The following is a 21,862-nucleotide window of genomic DNA, read 5'->3' on the forward strand; positions in this document are numbered from 1 at the left end:
AACTGTGTTTCCAGTATTATTTTTACCTATATTTCTTGACAATGCAATGGGAGTTCAGATTCTAGAAATACTTAAATGTGATTTATGGGGGAAAATATTCAAAACTTGCTATATAACCTTAATCAGACTAGTTCACCTTCACTATATAATGAAACTAGTTTTATACACTGCTATTTCAAGATTTCTTTTACCAATTTTAGGATGATAATGTGGTGGAAGGACTCATTAAAAAAACATTTTTGCGATTTGCCGAGCGTTCATCAGTAGAATCACTGTTAAATACTGGCCTAGTTTCATTCACAGCGTTTGCCTATCTGTAACTTAAGTATTGGCTGCCATGGTAGTGTATCATGAATATTAAGATTTACATCTAGCTCTACTTTTATTATGGATTATTAAATCTAAAATAGTGGTCGAGAGGATAAGTACGCTTGAACTTGGCTATTTATGAAGGGGGCTCGAGGTTCGACACCCAACTAGAGCAGAGTTGTGTTTACTGAGCGCCCCAAGGCTGCACGGAAAACCTTCTCCCAGATACCCTACCCCCCGCCCTCCACTGGTATACAAATGAGATTGGACCATAGCGCTCCAAGCATGCTGTAAGCATGAAAGTAGCACTATATAAAAGCTATAGTTAAATTCAAAGATGTATATCTAGATTATAATCTTGACCAGTCTATTACTAATACTACTAATATTGAGTCTAGCTTAGAACTAGATATAGATTTATTCTAGGTCTAGTGGAGCTTGAGTGAGCTAAAATGTTTGTAAAATGTTTTACGTTTCGAATGTACCTTCAGAGTTGAAGATAATTACTTCCTAGCCCAAACCTCCCGCAGGACGACGGAGAATGGGAGCGGGAAGGGTTTGAACCCTGGACCACCGATTAATCTGAACGACAGTCCAGCACGCAAACCGCACAACCAGGCAGCCATCCGCTAATTTCCACAAAACTTACTTTTATAACGTAAATCTTACAAAACTAAATTGTACATTTACATTTCTTATGCATATTGTGTTTGAGAATTGATAGCAAATAACAAAAAAAAGTACTGAAACTTAATTAAGCCAAGCAGCTTCACCGCATTGGATAGGAAGCCTAAAAATGTGCAGTTGTTATATAACTTAACATATGGTACCCAGGTCAATATTTGTAGTAATTTCTGATTGGTTCAAAGCACATAAATATTCATCTTTTTAAACCAATGAAAACTTTTGTATTGTTATTGACTTTTATTCATGGAAATTTTTCTTAAGAATTATGGTGAAAGAATAATTATAAGGACAAATAAATAAGTTAATTTTTTTTGAACTTGCATACTAATTAGGTGACATAAATGTCTAGTATACAAAATATAAAAAATATTTAAAATTCTTCCTTTTCAAATTTTTACATTTTATACACCTAATTGCTCAGAAATGAATACTTTATAATATTCAGTTTAAAAAAGATAATCTGATAATTTTAACCCAAAGGAGGGTTTAAGCTGTCCTTAAAGATAACAGACCTGGCCTTAGTTTCTAATAAAATTAAAAAAAAAACATTTTCACCAAATTTTAAAACTTAATCATTTACTTTTTAAACCTAAATCAACATCCCTTTTCAGACCCAGGATGGGAATGCCAAAAGTATATTGCACAGACACTTCTGGTTGATTTTGTCCAGTTAAACCATACAATAATTCTTAATATCAAGAATACTTGAACCATAAAAAAAAAAAAAACAGGACTAAATGTGTCAGTTAATTTATTGAACTTAGGTCTCAGACAAAGTTAATCTTTTACTGGGTCTTAGCAGCTATTCTCCTGTCTCTCTCTTCAGAAATGGTCAGCTTAACACCTTTTCCTCTTGGCAAAGAGATCCAAGGTTTGCTTCCTTTACCAATGACAAACACATAGGACAACCTGAAGAAAACACAATTAGGTTATGTTAGAAAAAGACGAGCTACAAAGAACATAACAACTAAACTGTTTTTAAAAATGTGTACAAACCTGGTGGCAAAAGTGTGTCCAAGCGCATCCTTAACATGGACAATATCAAATGAACCAGGATGTCTCTCTCTGTGAGTAATGGTTCCAACACGTCCCAAGTTATGGCCACCAGTAATCATCACAAGGTTGCCTGAACAAACAAACAAATTCCAATAAATAGAGCTGACTACCAATGTGTTTATTCTATCTACATGCATGTATCAGTATTTGTGCATACCTGTGTCAAACTTGATAAATTCCTTCATCTTGCCAGAAGCTATGTCAAGCATGATAGTGTCATTAACCTTCACCAATGGATCTGGATACCTAATAGTCCTGCCATCATTGGTGACAAGGAAGGGAACATTTTTAGGTCCTGTGCCAGTTTTACGAACGCGACACAACTTGTACTGAAAGACAAAAGAAATGTTCTTATCAAACCTGTTGTTAATAATCTTTATTTAATCTAATACCTAAATTTGTTTAATGTTTCTCTCTTTTGTATGCAAATCAAATATTTTAAGATATGCGACCGTCTGGAGAAGTTTATTTTACCTCATTTTTGACCACACAATTGAAATAACAATTGAGTGGCTTCGATTGAGGTAGTTACCTTCAACATTATGAATGTTTTAAAAATAACAAAATTTTACAAAATTTAAACATTAATGAAGCTGGAAATATGTTAATAATGATTTAATGTCTTAATAAGAAGTATCATTTAAGGAGAAAAAAAAAGGTAATTAGATTATTTTTTTAAATGTTAAAAAAAAAATAATAATAATCTGGCAGCTTTCTCTATTATTATTTTCAAAATGCAGCAGATGAACCAATTGTTTGATACTTGAGCCAGAACACAACCAACCAAATGTAATTAAACCATAAGTTTAACTTTGCAGATGGCTGCCCAGACATGTTTACATTGAACTGGTGTGGTTTCCCATAATTTTTTTTTTTATAAAAACCACAGTAACCATGAATCAGTCAAGTAAAAGGTAGGTCTAGGCTTGTAGAAGCCTAGAGTTGATAGATAATTAGTTAATTAGACTTTTGGAAGTCATGTTATTAAGAAAGATAGCAAGAAAAGATAAGCGTAGCAATTAGAAGCTCAGGGGACATGTTTCAGGGGCTGGTAGGGTATTGATGTCTCTCTTTTTTGTATGCAAACCAAATATTTTGAGATCTGCGACCGTCTAGAGAAGTTTAATTTACCTCAGTTTTGACCATATTGTTGAAAAAACAACAAAATGGCTTCGATTGAGGCAATAAACACAAAGGAAGTTACAATAAATAATTCTAAATTTTAAAAAAGCAATTCATTAAGTCCTTAATAATTGAAATTGAGCAGATATTTTAGTTTGTGTCTGATATTACATGCCTAAAATTTTTATCAAAGCAAAAGTCAGAAGCAAGCACAAATGGTTCTTGAAAGAATGATGAACTAAAGATTTAGGGCTTGGAAAGACTTTTTACAAAGATTTTAGATTTTGTTAGTTAAAAAAAAAATTTTTGTCAAGAAAAGTGACATACACTTAGAGTGTAGTTATTTTAGAGTTTTGTTTTAAATAGCATGGTAACTATGAATGCAATGAGGGTGGTCTGCTGGCTAATTTAAAAAGATTAACGCAATGACTAAACATCCTGTCATGAAGCAGGCAACTCAATGTCTAAGGAAAGACCTAGTCATAAAATACAAATATACACGTGCACAAAATAATAATAATAAAAAGCCAAAACAATCAGATGATTATTGTGATAGTGAAACTGCAAAAGGTAACATTACAGGTTGAAGCCAACTTTTAGTAGTTGTAAAGGCATTAAAAAGGCTAGCAAAATGTCTGAAATTAGCAACCAATGAATGTTTCTCTTAATTGTATGCAAATCAAATATTTTAAGACCTGCGACCGTCTAGAGAAATTCAATTTACCTCATTTATGACCACACAGTTGAGTTAACAATATGGCTTCGACTGAGGCTTGGCCACAGAAATCTAGTTCATTAAATAATGAAGTATCACCTGTAACTTGTTTAGTAATGTTTTGTGGAATGCACAAAACAAAATTTGCTGATTTGATTTTTAAAAATCTAAAAGATTTTCCCCCCCAGATATTCTTAGATTTTTTTTTTTAAATTGATAGAATGAAGAGCATAATTATTAATCAGTAAAGTACAAATACATTTTGTGTGTGAGTTTCATGTCAGAAAGACCTATGTCTAGGCAGGCAATGTTAAGTTAAAATTACCTTGGCTTCTTCTGCTTTAATCCTATGAACAACAAATCTTCCTTTCACATCATACAAGATCCTAAAGTTTTCATTGGTTCTGTCAATGGTAACAACATCTGTGGATAAAATTACTGCTTTAAGACCAGAAAAATACTATGATCTTACTATGAACATTAGCTAATCGATTAAAAAAATGTGCATTTAACAAAGTCACAGATTACGCATGAAACAAACTTATTAATTTAATAAAGTGTAGAAATACAAAATAGAATGGCTTTATACTTAAACCATGATAATTTAATTAGTATTTACTTTAAATCTACATATACCACCAAGACCCACACATTAAAATAAAAAACAACTAATAAACATTCACAACATAATTTACATTTTGCAAAAAAATAATCTATATATGCTTATTTAAAATAGATTTGAAATATGTGCACTGTAACAGCAGCTATTGGTATAAATCCTTGTTACATCCTTAGACTGAAGAGAAATGCATACCTAAATGTACATTTAATTTCTTTTTTTTTTTTAAACTTAAAGACAACATTTAGAGGGTCTAATAAATGTAAATGTTTTCTTTTTAGATTTCAATAAAGTGATTGATCTAGAATAGGTACTTCGATAAAAATTTCAAAATGATCACAATGCAATGGAACCTATTTGGTTAGAGCTTGAGAAATGCTTTCCAATGATACCAATTTTATATTGCTGAGTTAATTGTGAGGGAAGTTATTAAATTTTTAGTGGCCAAAAATTAGCCTTCTTTAGCCTTTGTAAATAAAAAAAAATCTGTGACCGAAACAACTGACAGATGAACTTAAATTAACTGTATTATAAAAAGTCTTAGGAAGATATGGGGTTGAAACTTCACACTCTTTTTCATTAACCTGTATTCTGTTAAAACAAATTTAAAAAATAAGACTAAGCAATAAAATCTTTGAAAAAAAGTGAATTAATATATAAAAAAAGCCTTCGACAAAAAATAAAAATATATGTGAATTTGTCATCATATGAGCCCAAAAATCACAAATAAAACAAATCAGAGATCTGTAGTGTGTTTTATTTTGTTTAATTATAATTCTACTGTATTTAAATAGCTATTTATATGCATCAGATAGATAATTTTATAAATTATAAATGAAAATAGCACTGCGCAGAAAAATTTTTGCTAAAATTTAATGACTAAGTTTAATAAACTTCATAAAAAACAGTTTAAAACTTTTTGTAGAGCAATGGCAATTAATCATTTTAAAATGCCTGAGTTTAAATGCTTAAAAAATTAGATTGTAAATGAAAAATTTCTTGCATCAGACAATAAAATACAAAAGAAACCTTGCGATTTATTTAGAAGTTATTAATAGATTTTTACTTAAATTTTTTTCTAGCAATACTCATCATCAGGGGTGCCACCCATGAGACCAAGTAAACCCTGAAACCAGAATTTCCAAATTTTACAAACCCTGAAATCATAAACCCCAAACTTTACCAACCCTGAAACGTACCGCATATACAATTTAAGCACCAAAATTTTACGAAAGAAGAACAGTATTAAATTACTACCTAGATCTGTATCATAATATGCCCCCCCATGTTTTAAATATGTAATTAGTAAGCCTATCATTATAATAAATAGAGTTTGTGTGTATTTATTGATAAAGCTTGTAATACAAGTTAAGAGGATTTAGTACAATTTTATATTAACAATGTTTGTAACCCCCCTCCCCCCAACACACAGTTATTTTAAATGATGTTTCTCTCTTAACATTTTTTCCCTCATTATTCATTTGAAGCAGCCTACTTTAATCAACATTGATAAAACTGATTCCATCAATGTACACGCATGGACCTGTAAATCTATTGCAACAAGATAAAATTGATTTTGAGATTTAGTACAGATCTACTCCAAAATGAACATTAAGATTTAGTTTCTAATATTTAAATGTAGACCTAGATGGCTAGAATGTGCTGGGCTGCCTATACATAATTATAATTTATTTGTATAAAAAAAAAAACTATAAATCTATTGACCAATCGATCTATTTTTTCTAGCCTTCAGGCGAATGCAAACTTACTAATTTAATTCTTCAATCATTGATTCTAGTTCTGATCTAAAAACGATATAAATATCCTAAATCTAGATCCTACTTCTATAATACTTTAGACATAGGCTAAGGCTTTATGTCTATATGGAACCTATACAAATTTTAAAATATAAAACACGGGGAAAAAAATTTTCTCACTCGTGAATTTTTTTTTCTTTCTATTTCTAGATCTAGGACTAGCCGCTAGGTACGCGAGTAGATCTAGACTATATATATATTCTATACTAAATACAAGACTTTACAGTCTAGATCAGATCTAGATTGATCATAGAAATAGATCTAGACTCTAAATCGAGCCGATTCGAGGCGCGTTCCGTAGATCTAGAAATTCTCTATAGATCTAGAATGTTTACACTTTTTTGTCACTTAAAAAAAAAAATACTGTACCGGTAAATAAAGCTTAGTGCGCATGCAAAGTGAAAGTCTCGCGAATAGCGAGATATGAGACTGGTCGATTTTGTTTAAAAATGGCGGCTCGCGCGATCGGAACTAACAAACTAAAATTAACGGGGGAAAATGACCAGAAATTTCAAAAAAATCTAAATCAACTAAAACCCTGGATTTTTACAAAATTGTAGAAGGCAAACCCGGAGGGGGGGGAAAATCGGACCCATCAAAACCCGGATTTCCGGGTTATTCCGGAAAAGTGGCACCCCTGCTCATCATTTTAAAAATATAATGTACTCATTTATTAACTATTAATTTACATGTATACTAATAGAAAAAAAAAACAACACACAGAAAAAAAAAAAAATTAATAGTTCGCAGAGCTAAAAATATGAAGAAAAAAAAATGTAATATTATTATTTTAAAATATTTATTTTTACTTTAAAATTTGCACATTACAAAGTTATAAATAATAAAGACACATTCCCTCTCCATAATCTAGCATTTAAACATTATAAAAGTTAATCTAAATGAAAAATTCCTGTGTGTGCTTCTAAAAATAGGACATGATAGATAGAAATTGACCATTTCCAGTAAATCAGTGTTGGTTGTTACTAAAAATAGATTTTAACCATCAACTTTGAAAATTAATATCTAAAGAGTGCGCCAAGCTACGAAGTTCAAACTTTGCACACAGATATATATTAACATGCTGAATTCAATAGAATTAGTGAGATTGTTGTATTAACAATTTTATTTTATTTGAAAAAGAAAATTTTAACCTTCTTTGTCTTTGTTAATTTTAATATCAAATATCTTTAAAGTGTGCCAAGAGAATTTAATGAAATTTGAAATATACACATTTCATAATATGATAAATTATTATAGAGAACAGCATTGTTGTAACTTTTATAGGAAAAAAGTTGTGTAAAAATGTCAACTTTCACATACACTTTTGTTAAGAAAAATTTAACAGATTGGCTTCAAAAGCAAATAAAAATGATCTCTGATATCTTATGCTTACAAAAAGTAATCACAATTAGTCCTGAAATCAAATACAATGTGCTAAAACTTTGATGGAAATGACCACCCCTAAAAAAAAGGGTAAAATGTGCTGACACACTTTTCAGCCATTTTTTGGGAGTTAAAAAAAATGGATCTAGGTCAGTTTATCGAAGTACCTAATCTAGAAGCAGATTGTTTGGGTATGTATCAATAACAATGACTATGAAAAAGGACTGTGGATGTGCAAACCTAGAGAATAGATAAGCATAATGTGGAATGGAAACATCTCTTGAAGCATAAAATTGAATTTTGTAAATGTTAAATAAAATGACTTCTAATAAGTTAAGGAAAAAAAAAAAGGATTTTAAAGTTTTTTTGTTTGATTTTTCAAGGGAAGTATTGTGAAAAACATACCCATGAATCCTGTGGGGTAGCAGTTATCAGTACGAATTTTCCCATCAATTTTGATAAGCCTCTGCTTGACAATTTTTTTCACTTCGGTGTAAGAAAGTGCATACTTCAAACGGTTACGCAGAAACAGTGTCAAGGGAAAGCTCTCACGAGCTTTGTGAGGTCCAGGACTACATTTAGGTGCCTTTAGAAAAAAAAATATATTTTATTTTTGAAAACTATCTTATAATAGCATTGTCAACAAACAAAACAAAATGAATTTGAGGCTCAAAACAACAGCTTTGAAAGTATCCAATCTCAGTTTATTACTAGGGAGACTGGATCTAGACATAATACTTGAGTTTTGAGTGGTTTTGACCAGTCTCATCTCAATATGCTAAATTGGTCTAAGTATTTATGGTAAAACCATATTTAGATATTCTTGACTGTCTTTAAACTTTAACAAAACATATCTTTAAAACTACAACTTTACTTACAAAAACTCCTCCAGATTTATCTAGCATCCATGATTTAGGTGCTGCTAAGCGCTTGAGCGACTTTCTTCGTCCACGGTAACCCTGAAATAACAATTACAAAACGTAATATTATATGAAACTCAAGTTTAATAGATTCTTTAGAAATGAAGAGTTGAATAGACTTATGAGGTGGGGCTTTATGCTAAGTCACACTGTGCTGTCACAACTGTCAGACCATAATCATAACATTGCTTTTAATGAAGCATTCATATTCATAGTCTTAATTAAGATCTAAGCTAAATATACTATCATCTAGACTTCAGTAATTGAGTAAAGATCAATCTACATAAGAAGTTAAAGAAGAGTTTAGATCAAGTCTTGAGACAAAAGGAAAGGGAAGAATAGCTAATCAATAGTCTTAATACATAGATAGATCTAGAATTCTAGATCTAGTATCACTATCAATCATGATCATCTGAATCATCTCATTTCTCCTGAAGAAATGGGGGGGGGGGGGGGTCTTATTAACTTTTAGTACTTTTACTTTAGAAATCACTGGAAAATGGTTTTAGTTTATTGAAGCAGTAGATCTAAATATCAAGCTAAATCTAAAACTATATATAGATCTTAACTATTAATACGACATTTTAATCAGTAGATATTTAGTATTTAAATCTACATTTTAAGAAACTTAGGCTAAAATCACTGAAACAAGTTTTTGCTCACTTAGAAATAGAAACATCAAAACAAACCATGACCAGTTATTTAGATATAAATATGTTTCGATCAAAAAGTCCTGATTTTGTGTACAGTTAAATAAGCAAAATTGAAATAAGAACTAATTTTACTATTTAATGTAAAGTAAGTAAGATTAATACAATAAGATTGCACAGATAGTGAAAATCAAATAGTTCTATTAAATTCTAAACCCACCATAGTGAAGCCGAACCGGAAAAGGAATTACAAAGATCGTATCTTGAAAAATAAAAAACCTCGACGACTAAAATCAATGCCCTTCGCAACGAATAAAACTTATGTGATTTTACCTGTAGAAAATATCATTTCTCTAAAGAGTCTAGATCTAGATATAGATACATCTCTAACGTAGAAATGTAATTAATAAAATAAAATTAATTAATGAAACAAAATATTTCATAATGTGACTAAGCTTAATGTATAGAATCTATTTTTGGGTGTGTTTGTATTAAGAAAAAAAAAATATTTGGAGAGGAAATCCATGTATCATATATATGGGTGACTTATTTCAAATAATCTGACTTGATGAATTTAATTTTTAGCTAATGCAACAGCTCAAATATATTACCTTCCATCGATTAAAACTAGATATAATCTCTTAATGGCAAAGAAAGCTTTCCCAGCAAAACATCCAAGAGATAAAGTTGTTGGAGATTTTTAGCAAATGTATCTTACCTATCTAATAGGGAATAGATCGTCTCTTGAGACGTAAAATGGCACAGACATTACAAACGTTACTTCAAAAAGAAAATTACGTCCTACACATTTCATATGTCAATCTAGCCATGCATGTTAATCAGTGACTGTAACTCTGCAACACAAGTCGTTGGCTTTCGGCTGATTCAACCCAAGAAAACATTAAGAAACTAGACACAAAATAGAGCAGTGCGATTCATAACAAACGAATATTCACATTTGACTAGAGTAACACCTTTAGTAAAATCACTAAATTTAGAAAGCCTTCAGGACAGAAGGCTCAAAAGTAAAGTAGCAATCATACATAAAACACTGAACCATAATCTTCAAATACAAAAACAAAATTTAATAAAATACTCTGAAAGACACAAAGATAAAGGCACATTCCTCGTCCCATATGCTAGGACAAATTTGTACAAATACTCCTTCTTCCCTAGTGCTATTAGAGCATGGAATGGGTTGCCTGAGCTAGCCAGGAAAACCAGTGACTTGGCAGAATTTAAGTCATTGGTTAATATGCATGACTAAATGCATGACGCGTAGGACGTAATCATCTTCTTTTTTGAAGTAACGTCTGTATTATATAAGAAGATTCAGGTTACCCATTCCATTCTCTAATGCTACTATAGGCCTTTTTTTTTTATTACCACGACGACCACAGTTTTCAAACTTATTAACAAGCACCACGATCAGTAAAGTTAGTAGAGCCTAAAACTTACATTGAATCATTAATTTTCGCTCGTGTTCTTATACATAACAAGGTTACAAAGACAGTTTGTGTGGAAACACAAACTCAAAATCGACCCCCCCCCCCCGAAGTGGTCCACCCAGACAGCCTCAGGTAGATAAAAAGCAGTTTTCAATATTTTCAGAAAGAACATCAGAATCCAATTCTATCAAAGACAAATGACAGAGAAGAATGGAGAAAGAATGTTGACAGATGTTGTGTGGTGCCCCAGCGGTCCAGCAGATCAAAGGATAGGTGAAAGTGAATGTGAAGTTAGATGTGAACCAGGCCTAACTGATGTCTTATAATGAATATCTAATTGACCTAATTGTTTTGTAAAGGGTCAATCTCTTATACAAATCCTCAAGAAAAAAACATTTTCCTTAAAAAAAAAAATAATAAAAAAATAGACAACTTAACATATTATCTGCAATTTTCCCTCCTTCTAAAGAGCCTCTCGTGTTTGTTACTATTAATAGTGAATAGTTGTAAAAGTGGTGTATTTAAAAAAAAAAAACTGCTTGCATAAGTGATTTTAAAAATTAGATTTTTCGCTTTCAGAAAAGAAAAAAGTAGCCGTTGCATTAGAACTTTGAATGGTCTAAAATATTATGGTGTCAGATTTTCACTATTTTTTCTAGTTTACGAGATCTAAACGGGACGGGCGGACAAACGGAGAAACGGACAGACATTCCGCACAAAACTAATAGCGTCTTTTCCTCTTTCGGGGGCCGCTAAAAGGTCATATAAATCATTATAAAAAGCATTAAGCTTGGTAATTTTGGATTTCAGATGGGAATCGAATCGAACTTTTAAAGTTTGGGTTCGGTTCGGTTCAGTCAGATTTAAGTTCGAGTTCGGTTCGATGACGAGAAAAGTTTGGGTTTGGTTCGGTCAGGTCTAAGGTTCGGGTTATGAAATTATGTAATAGCAAAATTAAGTTATAAGGTTTAATGCAATTTATTAGTTATGATTAAAACACTTTCATTTGAATGTTTACATAAAACAAGTAGGCCTACTTTGCAACATATAATAGGCCTATGAGCATTACTTTTTCCAAAATATGTTGCCTAAATAAATTTTAAGCGTTGTAAAAATTTCTTAATCGAGATAGAATTGAAGATGCGGCAGGTTTTCGTTCAAGTCGGCAAGGGGTTTAATTCCTGGCGGGACTCGGCACTAAGCGTATTCTAACCTTTTTCTCTTAGTAAAAAAGAATTTTTTTTAAAGGCTAATATTGATGTGTTTTCTTACAGAACGCACTATTCATCCTACTAAAAAAAAAGTCCAGGACCATATTAAATCTAATAATAAAGAGGCAGCCCCAGCCAATAGTATTATGTGAAGGACATTCTAGGTAGGCCTACATATTGCGCACATACTTCTGTAATGGGCGTGATCTTTTTAAAAAATATTCGTCGTGTTAAGACGTCTCTGTCGCGGACGTTTGTTTTTTTTTCCCACAAAAGTCGTCACTATAATAAATTGCAATAGACGGAAGAAATTCGACTATTCTGGGACAAAAAATCTAGAAGAATCACACTAGCGGAAATGTTTTAAAATGTTTTCTTCAAAATATGTTATGTGAACAATTAAATATAGCCTAACTGTTATTAGCCTACAAAATTCACATATTTCACTTAAGATAGAGATGTAATATTAATGAAATATACTGATATTTCAATGAAATCTAGCTCACCATAAAACAACGTCTTTACTCTTTCATGTCTCAAGATTGTCTGCCGTTTCACATTTGCATTAGGCCTACGCTAATTTCATCATCCTCAATGCATCAATTCCAACCTCTTCTTACCGCCGCCAGGACACACACATACACACTCTATAACACACCTTTTTGTCCGGAAGTTGCGTCCCCCCTCCCACAATTCGAGGTACTCGCCATCCCCACCCCCGGGGGAGGACCCAAAGTTTGAGAAACGCTGCAAATAAAAATACTGATGGTCAATAATATAAAACAGCATAATAGTAATAATATTCAAATACGGAATACTTCACAATTTTTTAAATAAAACACTAAAAAGAAATGTAAATACCGTTATATATAAATTAAATATTAAGTAGTTCTAATATTAAATATTTATACAACAGATTCCGTTTTTAACTGATTTTACTACGAAAAGAAGATAATTAAAATTTATTTTAAACTAGAACACAAATGATTTATATCTACACTCTATAATCTCTTTAAAAATAAAATCAGACGCAGCGGTAGTGGCACACACACAAGAGGAACTTCAGTCACTAATGTCCCGCTTCTCTCAGGCCTGTAAAGTATATGGCTTAACTGTTATCACGAAGAAAACAAATGTTTTGTGACTACCTGCTACAGCACCGCCCTCTATCCTCATAGACGATAACAAGCTGGACGCCGTAAACGAATTCTGCTATCTGGGATCCACAATTCTAGATGACATGTCTCTAGAAGAGGAGATTAAAAAAAAACGCATAGGGAAGGCTGCCTCGACTCAGGCCAAGAGTTTGGGAAAACCAGAAGGTCACTACAGTGACCAAAATGGAAGTCTACAAGGCATGCGTTATAAGTACACTGCTGTATGGCAGTGCATCATGGACCACCTACGCAAAGAGAGAAAACTAAACGTATTCCATTTTGCGATGTCTCCGTAGGATCTTGAAAATCACATGGAAAGAAAAAGTGTGCAATACTGAGATCCTTGCCGAACAGGTATTCCCAGCATCTTTACAGAGCTCAGACAACGCCGCTTTCGCTGGCTTGGACATGTTCGCTGGATGGAGGACAATCGCATCCCGAAAGTCATCCTCTATGGACAACTTGCGACTGGCTCAAGAAAAACTGATCGCCCCCGCCTCCGTTACATAGATGTAATAAAACAGGACCTCAAATCAGTGAACATCAATACTGATCATTGGGAAGACATAGCTCTAGACCGCACCCAATGGAGAGAGACAGTGACCAAGAAAGCTATGGACAGTGAAGAACATGGGTCTCAGCTCAGGAAGAAAAACATACAATGCGAAAAATGGCCAGCTTCTCTACCACCGAAGCAAAAGCCACCTTAACCTGCGATATTTGTGGACGGAAGTGTCTCTCCAAATAAGGGCTCCACGGCCACACGAGGAAGTGCGCGAGATGAACCATAGTCGTTCTACGATTGAAGGAGTCCAACAACCTATAATCTTCCAAAAATATTCTACTCTCAACTAACAGCCATTTCAAATAAAATGACAATATTTTAAAATGGACTTTCAACTTACTAGATCTACTAACAGGGCGGGCTATTCGACTCAAAACAAACATTGCAAACAGCCCGCAAAAATTCAAGGCCAGGGGAGAGTCGGCACCATGGAAAAGCCCAAGGGAATCAAAGGATAATGGAATCATTAGGATTTAAATAAAATATTTAAGTGGAAGGAGTCAGACCCAAGGGCCGCCCAAGACTAACATATAGAGATGTCTACAAGCGAGACATGAGAGCCACAGGCATCAGCGAAAGTATGTGGGAAAACATAGCCAAAGACCGAAGTGCATGGAGACAGACTGTGCGTGCTGGGACAACCCTTGCTGAGAACAAAAGAATTGAAGCGGCCTTAATCAAGAGGGAAAAAAAGAAAGCTGCCCTGTCCGCTAGCCCTAAATCAGAGGCATACACATGTACGAATTGTGGCAAAGTCTGCCGTTCTAGAATTGGCTTGATTAGCCACACCAGATTCTGCCCCGTCTCAAGATTAAGCCAAAACCAGTGATTCATTTGGACACATCCATTGCCTTTCGAGACAAAAGGAGCCATATATTTAAGTTTTTATTATTATTATTATGAAACCAAATATATATATATATATATATATATATATATATTGCAAAATTAGTCCGGTTAAGATAAGAAGGGTTCGTTCGGTTCGGTTCCTACCGAGCAGTTTCAAAGTTCGGGTTCGGTTCGGTCATAAGTGAGGTTCGAGTTCGGTTCGTTCGTTTCGGGCTCGGTTCGTTTCCCATCTCTAATTTGGATCACTAATTAAAGAATAGTTTAGATGCAGGCCTAAAACCGCTGAAAAGTCCTACGCGCGATTAATGACGTTTTATAAGACTCTACCTTCCGAAACGGGCTTTGGCTTCTTTGCCATCAGAGTATAGTAGAAAGTCTCGTTACAGACTGACCACCAGATCAAGTTCTTTTTACAAAGTGTTTCTTGGTTTATCTGACATGGAAGAAGAGATGTTTTAGCATAGCCGTGGCAACTAGCTCATTTTATACTCTTTCCTCAACTCATGCTCCTCGGGGTACGTGCCAGGCGTGGGGCCAATTCGGAGCAATCGGTCTAAGGTCAACCCTGTGGACAGCATGGAAGCACTAATTGCCATTCGACAGATGCTGGGTCGGACACTTATCTCGCATGAGAGCGAAAAGCTCTCCATGTATCATATATATGGGTGACTTATTTCAAATAATCTGACTTGATGAATTTAATTTTTAGCTAATGCAACAGCTCAAATATATTACCTTCCATCGATTAAAACTAGATATAATCTCTTAATGGCAAAGAAAGCTTTCCCAGCAAAACATCCAAGAGATAAAGTTGTTGGAGATTTTTAGCAAATGTATCTTACCTATCTAATAGGGAATAGATCGTCTCTTGAGACGTAAAATGGCACAGACATTACAAACGTTACTTCAAAAAGAAAATTACGTCCTACACATTTCATATGTCAATCTAGCCATGCATGTTAATCAGTGACTGTAACTCTGCAACACAAGTCGTTGGCTTTCGGCTGATTCAACCCAAGAAAACATTAAGAAACTAGACACAAAATAGAGCAGTGCGATTCATAACAAACGAATATTCACATTTGACTAGAGTAACACCTTTAGTAAAATCACTAAATTTAGAAAGCCTTCAGGACAGAAGGCTCAAAAGTAAAGTAGCAATCATACATAAAACACTGAACCATAATCTTCAAATACAAAAACAAAATTTAATAAAATACTCTGAAAGACACAAAGATAAAGGCACATTCCTCGTCCCATATGCTAGGACAAATTTGTACAAATACTCCTTCTTCCCTAGTGCTATTAGAGCATGGAATGGGTTGCCTGAGCTAGCCAGGAAAACCAGTGACTTGGCAGAATTTAAGTCATTGGTTAATATGCATGACTAAATGCATGACGCGTAGGACGTAATCATCTTCTTTTTTGAAGTAACGTCTGTATTATATAAGAAGATTCAGGTTACCCATTCCATTCTCTAATGCTACTATAGGCCTTTTTTTTTTATTACCACGACGACCACAGTTTTCAAACTTATTAACAAGCACCACGATCAGTAAAGTTAGTAGAGCCTAAAACTTACATTGAATCATTAATTTTCGCTCGTGTTCTTATACATAACAAGGTTACAAAGACAGTTTGTGTGGAAACACAAACTCAAAATCGACCCCCCCCCCCCCCCCGAAGTGGTCCACCCAGACAGCCTCAGGTAGATAAAAAGCAGTTTTCAATATTTTCAGAAAGAACATCAGAATCCAATTCTATCAAAGACAAATGACAGAGAAGAATGGAGAAAGAATGTTGACAGATGTTGTGTGGTGCCCCAGCGGTCCAGCAGATCAAAGGATAGGTGAAAGTGAATGTGAAGTTAGATGTGAACCAGGCCTAACTGATGTCTTATAATGAATATCTAATTGACCTAATTGTTTTGTAAAGGGTCAATCTCTTATACAAATCCTCAAGAAAAAAACATTTTCCTTAAAAAAAAAAATAATAAAAAAATAGACAACTTAACATATTATCTGCAATTTTCCCTCCTTCTAAAGAGCCTCTCGTGTTTGTTACTATTAATAGTGAATAGTTGTAAAAGTGGTGTATTTAAAAAAAAAAAACTGCTTGCATAAGTGATTTTAAAAATTAGATTTTTCGCTTTCAGAAAAGAAAAAAGTAGCCGTTGCATTAGAACTTTGAATGGTCTAAAATATTATGGTGTCAGATTTTCACTATTTTTTCTAGTTTACGAGATCTAAACGGGACGGGCGGACAAACGGAGAAACGGACAGACATTCCGCACAAAACTAATAGCGTCTTTTCCTCTTTCGGGGGCCGCTAAAAGGTCATATAAATCATTATAAAAAGCATTAAGCTTGGTAATTTTGGATTTCAGATGGGAATCGAATCGAACTTTTAAAGTTTGGGTTCGGTTCGGTTCAGTCAGATTTAAGTTCGAGTTCGGTTCGATGACGAGAAAAGTTTGGGTTTGGTTCGGTCAGGTCTAAGGTTCGGGTTATGAAATTATGTAATAGCAAAATTAAGTTATAAGGTTTAATGCAATTTATTAGTTATGATTAAAACACTTTCATTTGAATGTTTACATAAAACAAGTAGGCCTACTTTGCAACATATAATAGGCCTATGAGCATTACTTTTTCCAAAATATGTTGCCTAAATAAATTTTAAGCGTTGTAAAAATTTCTTAATCGAGATAGAATTGAAGATGCGGCAGGTTTTCGTTCAAGTCGGCAAGGGGTTTAATTCCGGGCGGGACTCGGCACTAAGCGTATTCTAACCTTTTTCTCTTAGTAAAAAAGAATTTTTTTTAAAGGCTAATATTGATGTGTTTTCTTACAGAACGCACTATTCATCCTACTAAAAAAAAAGTCCAGGACCATATTAAATCTAATAATAAAGAGGCAGCCCCAGCCAATAGTATTATGTGAAGGACATTCTAGGTAGGCCTACATATTGCGCACATACTTCTGTAATGGGCGTGATCTTTTTAAAAAATATTCGTCGTGTTAAGACGTCTCTGTCGCGGACGTTTGTTTTTTTTTCCCACAAAAGTCGTCACTATAATAAATTGCAATAGACGGAAGAAATTCGACTATTCTGGGACAAAAAATCTAGAAGAATCACACTAGCGGAAATGTTTTAAAATGTTTTCTTCAAAATATGTTATGTGAACAATTAAATATAGCCTAACTGTTATTAGCCTACAAAATTCACATATTTCACTTAAGATAGAGATGTAATATTAATGAAATATACTGATATTTCAATGAAATCTAGCTCACCATAAAACAACGTCTTTACTCTTTCATGTCTCAAGATTGTCTGCCGTTTCACATTTGCATTAGGCCTACGCTAATTTCATCATCCTCAATGCATCAATTCCAACCTCTTCTTACCGCCGCCAGGACACACACATACACACTCTATAACACACCTTTTTGTCCGGAAGTTGCGTCCCCCCTCCCACAATTCGAGGTACTCGCCATCCCCACCCCCGGGGGAGGACCCAAAGTTTGAGAAACGCTGCAAATAAAAATACTGATGGTCAATAATATAAAACAGCATAATAGTAATAATATTCAAATACGGAATACTTCACAATTTTTTAAATAAAACACTAAAAAGAAATGTAAATACCGTTATATATAAATTAAATATTAAGTAGTTCTAATATTAAATATTTATACAACAGATTCCGTTTTTAACTGATTTTACTACGAAAAGAAGATAATTAAAATTTATTTTAAACTAGAACACAAATGATTTATATCTACACTCTATAATCTCTTTAAAAATAAAATCAGACGCAGCGGTAGTGGCACACACACAAGAGGAACTTCAGTCACTAATGTCCCGCTTCTCTCAGGCCTGTAAAGTATATGGCTTAACTGTTATCACGAAGAAAACAAATGTTTTGTGACTACCTGCTACAGCACCGCCCTCTATCCTCATAGACGATAACAAGCTGGACGCCGTAAACGAATTCTGCTATCTGGGATCCACAATTCTAGATGACATGTCTCTAGAAGAGGAGATTAAAAAAAAACGCATAGGGAAGGCTGCCTCGACTCAGGCCAAGAGTTTGGGAAAACCAGAAGGTCACTACAGTGACCAAAATGGAAGTCTACAAGGCATGCGTTATAAGTACACTGCTGTATGGCAGTGCATCATGGACCACCTACGCAAAGAGAGAAAACTAAACGTATTCCATTTTGCGATGTCTCCGTAGGATCTTGAAAATCACATGGAAAGAAAAAGTGTGCAATACTGAGATCCTTGCCGAACAGGTATTCCCAGCATCTTTACAGAGCTCAGACAACGCCGCTTTCGCTGGCTTGGACATGTTCGCTGGATGGAGGACAATCGCATCCCGAAAGTCATCCTCTATGGACAACTTGCGACTGGCTCAAGAAAAACTGATCGCCCCCGCCTCCGTTACATAGATGTAATAAAACAGGACCTCAAATCAGTGAACATCAATACTGATCATTGGGAAGACATAGCTCTAGACCGCACCCAATGGAGAGAGACAGTGACCAAGAAAGCTATGGACAGTGAAGAACATGGGTCTCAGCTCAGGAAGAAAAACATACAATGCGAAAAATGGCCAGCTTCTCTACCACCGAAGCAAAAGCCACCTTAACCTGCGATATTTGTGGACGGAAGTGTCTCTCCAAATAAGGGCTCCACGGCCACACGAGGAAGTGCGCGAGATGAACCATAGTCGTTCTACGATTGAAGGAGTCCAACAACCTATAATCTTCCAAAAATATTCTACTCTCAACTAACAGCCATTTCAAATAAAATGACAATATTTTAAAATGGACTTTCAACTTACTAGATCTACTAACAGGGCGGGCTATTCGACTCAAAACAAACATTGCAAACAGCCCGCAAAAATTCAAGGCCAGGGGAGAGTCGGCACCATGGAAAAGCCCAAGGGAATCAAAGGATAATGGAATCATTAGGATTTAAATAAAATATTTAAGTGGAAGGAGTCAGACCCAAGGGCCGCCCAAGACTAACATATAGAGATGTCTACAAGCGAGACATGAGAGCCACAGGCATCAGCGAAAGTATGTGGGAAAACATAGCCAAAGACCGAAGTGCATGGAGACAGACTGTGCGTGCTGGGACAACCCTTGCTGAGAACAAAAGAATTGAAGCGGCCTTAATCAAGAGGGAAAAAAAGAAAGCTGCCCTGTCCGCTAGCCCTAAATCAGAGGCATACACATGTACGAATTGTGGCAAAGTCTGCCGTTCTAGAATTGGCTTGATTAGCCACACCAGATTCTGCCCCGTCTCAAGATTAAGCCAAAACCAGTGATTCATTTGGACACATCCATTGCCTTTCGAGACAAAAGGAGCCATATATTTAAGTTTTTATTATTATTATTATGAAACCAAATATATATATATATATATATATATATATATATTGCAAAATTAGTCCGGTTAAGATAAGAAGGGTTCGTTCGGTTCGGTTCCTACCGAGCAGTTTCAAAGTTCGGGTTCGGTTCGGTCATAAGTGAGGTTCGAGTTCGGTTCGTTCGTTTCGGGCTCGGTTCGTTTCCCATCTCTAATTTGGATCACTAATTAAAGAATAGTTTAGATGCAGGCCTAAAACCGCTGAAAAGTCCTACGCGCGATTAATGACGTTTTATAAGACTCTACCTTCCGAAACGGGCTTTGGCTTCTTTGCCATCAGAGTATAGTAGAAAGTCTCGTTACAGACTGACCACCAGATCAAGTTCTTTTTACAAAGTGTTTCTTGGTTTATCTGACATGGAAGAAGAGATGTTTTAGCATAGCCGTGGCAACTAGCTCATTTTATACTCTTTCCTCAACTCATGCTCCTCGGGGTACGTGCCAGGCGTGGGGCCAATTCGGAGCAATCGGTCTAAGGTCAACCCTGTGGACAGCATGGAAGCACTAATTGCCATTCGACAGATGCTGGGTCGGACACTTATCTCGCATGAGAGCGAAAAGCTCCACTTCGCCCTCACCGGCATAGAGGAAAGTAGCTGGCAGCAGATGGCATCTGAAAGAGATAGTTGGAGAGCTCTCGCGTTTGAGAGCCAAATAAATGCCCTTAAATTAGTGAAGACTGGCGCAGAAGACGAAAAGAAAAAATGAAATAGACAATCGGCGAACAACGGCTTGGTCTGCACGAGAGGGGGAAAAATATGTAAGTTGCAACTTGGTTTGCGTTGTCATCTGAAACACTGGACTCATCCTTAATCTCTGGAATCGAAGACATTGCCATTATTATTATTATCCCATTATTATTATAACAAATTTCGTAATAATTGAACAGTCTTTATCCGTCTACTATGCGTGTAGTGAGATTCAGTCTTTTATAGGCCTACATAGAACCTAAATGATTACCTAACAATGTAAAGCTTTTTATTGACCTTAAATGTGAACATAGCTAGTAAGCCTACAAATTAAACCCACGAAATGAATGAGTTTATTTCCCTATGCATTATCAAGCTTTGAATATTATGAGGACTGCTGGTACGAATGGATGCTCATCATTATCATATGGGACGCAATTATATGGTCGGATAATAATACCATAGCCAATTTTGACACCCGGTCCGCGGTGACTTGTTTACAATCGAAAGTGTGTATCATGATTATCCCAAATAATTTATTCTCTTTGTATCGACATCAGTTTATTGCAACCAAAGTTGGCACATGTGCATCTTGTACCAGTTCACACGTAGTAGAGTAGACCACTGAAACCGTTGGCGGATCCAGATTTAGGGCGACATAAGCTATCGCCCCTCCTCCAGGCGTTTATTTATTTATTTTTGTGAGAGAAAGTACACAATTTGTGTAAATAACAAGTAACTAATTTTACTGGGTTTCGCCTAACCATTAGCTAATATCGTTCATTGTCATTCCACACACTGAAAATAGGCCTACACTTTCACTCGCAGTAGGCCTACTTATGACAGGAATAGCCAACAACTTTTTAACAATCGAAGCTAATTTTCAAAATCAATCAGTCTGTCAAGAGCAGTGGCAAGTATTGTTTAAGCTCATGTCTCGTGTCATTACTACCGGCATTCAAAAATAGATTTTCTAAAGTCTGCCATTAAATCAAGGTCATCGTTACTCATGCATGCATGCATTCACCAAAACTGTATAAAGTTCAATATCTGAGTGCTTTATGATACCATCTGGTTAGATGAAGACTTAATTTTGTCTACCATATTACGATTCTCTAAATAAACAAAAGACAAATATTTATAACAAGGCACAATGAGTGTTGAGAGTTAGTACAAAGGTTGAATAATATAGGCCTATTTGTCATCAGGCCTCTCTTTCATCCCCA

At 34.8% G+C, this 21,862-nt stretch overlaps 1 protein-coding gene and 3 non-coding genes across 4 annotated transcripts; all 4 read right to left on the reverse strand.

The window, feature by feature from the left end:
- Positions 1-1,730: 1,730 nt before the first annotated feature.
- Positions 1,731-9,597, reverse strand: LOC106077394 (40S ribosomal protein S4-like). The gene is made up of 7 exons (XM_013238155.2): positions 9,499-9,597; positions 8,587-8,667; positions 8,114-8,294; positions 4,215-4,312; positions 2,210-2,381; positions 1,993-2,122; positions 1,731-1,905 (listed from the first exon to the last, which is right to left on the reverse strand). The coding sequence occupies exons 1-7, from the start codon at positions 9,499-9,501 to the stop codon at positions 1,782-1,784; spliced, it is 789 nt and encodes a 262-aa protein (XP_013093609.1). The 5' UTR covers positions 9,502-9,597; the 3' UTR covers positions 1,731-1,781.
- On the reverse strand, positions 2,456-2,582 carry LOC129927038 (small nucleolar RNA SNORA16B/SNORA16A family). Its single transcript, XR_008778752.1, has one exon. It is a non-coding gene; the product is annotated as a small nucleolar RNA SNORA16B/SNORA16A family (small nucleolar RNA).
- Positions 3,113-3,239, reverse strand: LOC129927037 (small nucleolar RNA SNORA16B/SNORA16A family). Its single transcript, XR_008778751.1, has one exon. It is a non-coding gene; the product is annotated as a small nucleolar RNA SNORA16B/SNORA16A family (small nucleolar RNA).
- Positions 3,826-3,951, reverse strand: LOC129927036 (small nucleolar RNA SNORA16B/SNORA16A family). Its single transcript, XR_008778750.1, has one exon. It is a non-coding gene; the product is annotated as a small nucleolar RNA SNORA16B/SNORA16A family (small nucleolar RNA).
- Positions 9,598-21,862: the final 12,265 nt, after the last annotated feature.

The sequence above is a fragment of the Biomphalaria glabrata genome, chromosome 6 (genome assembly GCF_947242115.1).
Source record: "Biomphalaria glabrata chromosome 6, xgBioGlab47.1, whole genome shotgun sequence".
In the NCBI taxonomy this organism is placed as follows: Eukaryota; Metazoa; Mollusca; class Gastropoda; family Planorbidae; genus Biomphalaria; species Biomphalaria glabrata.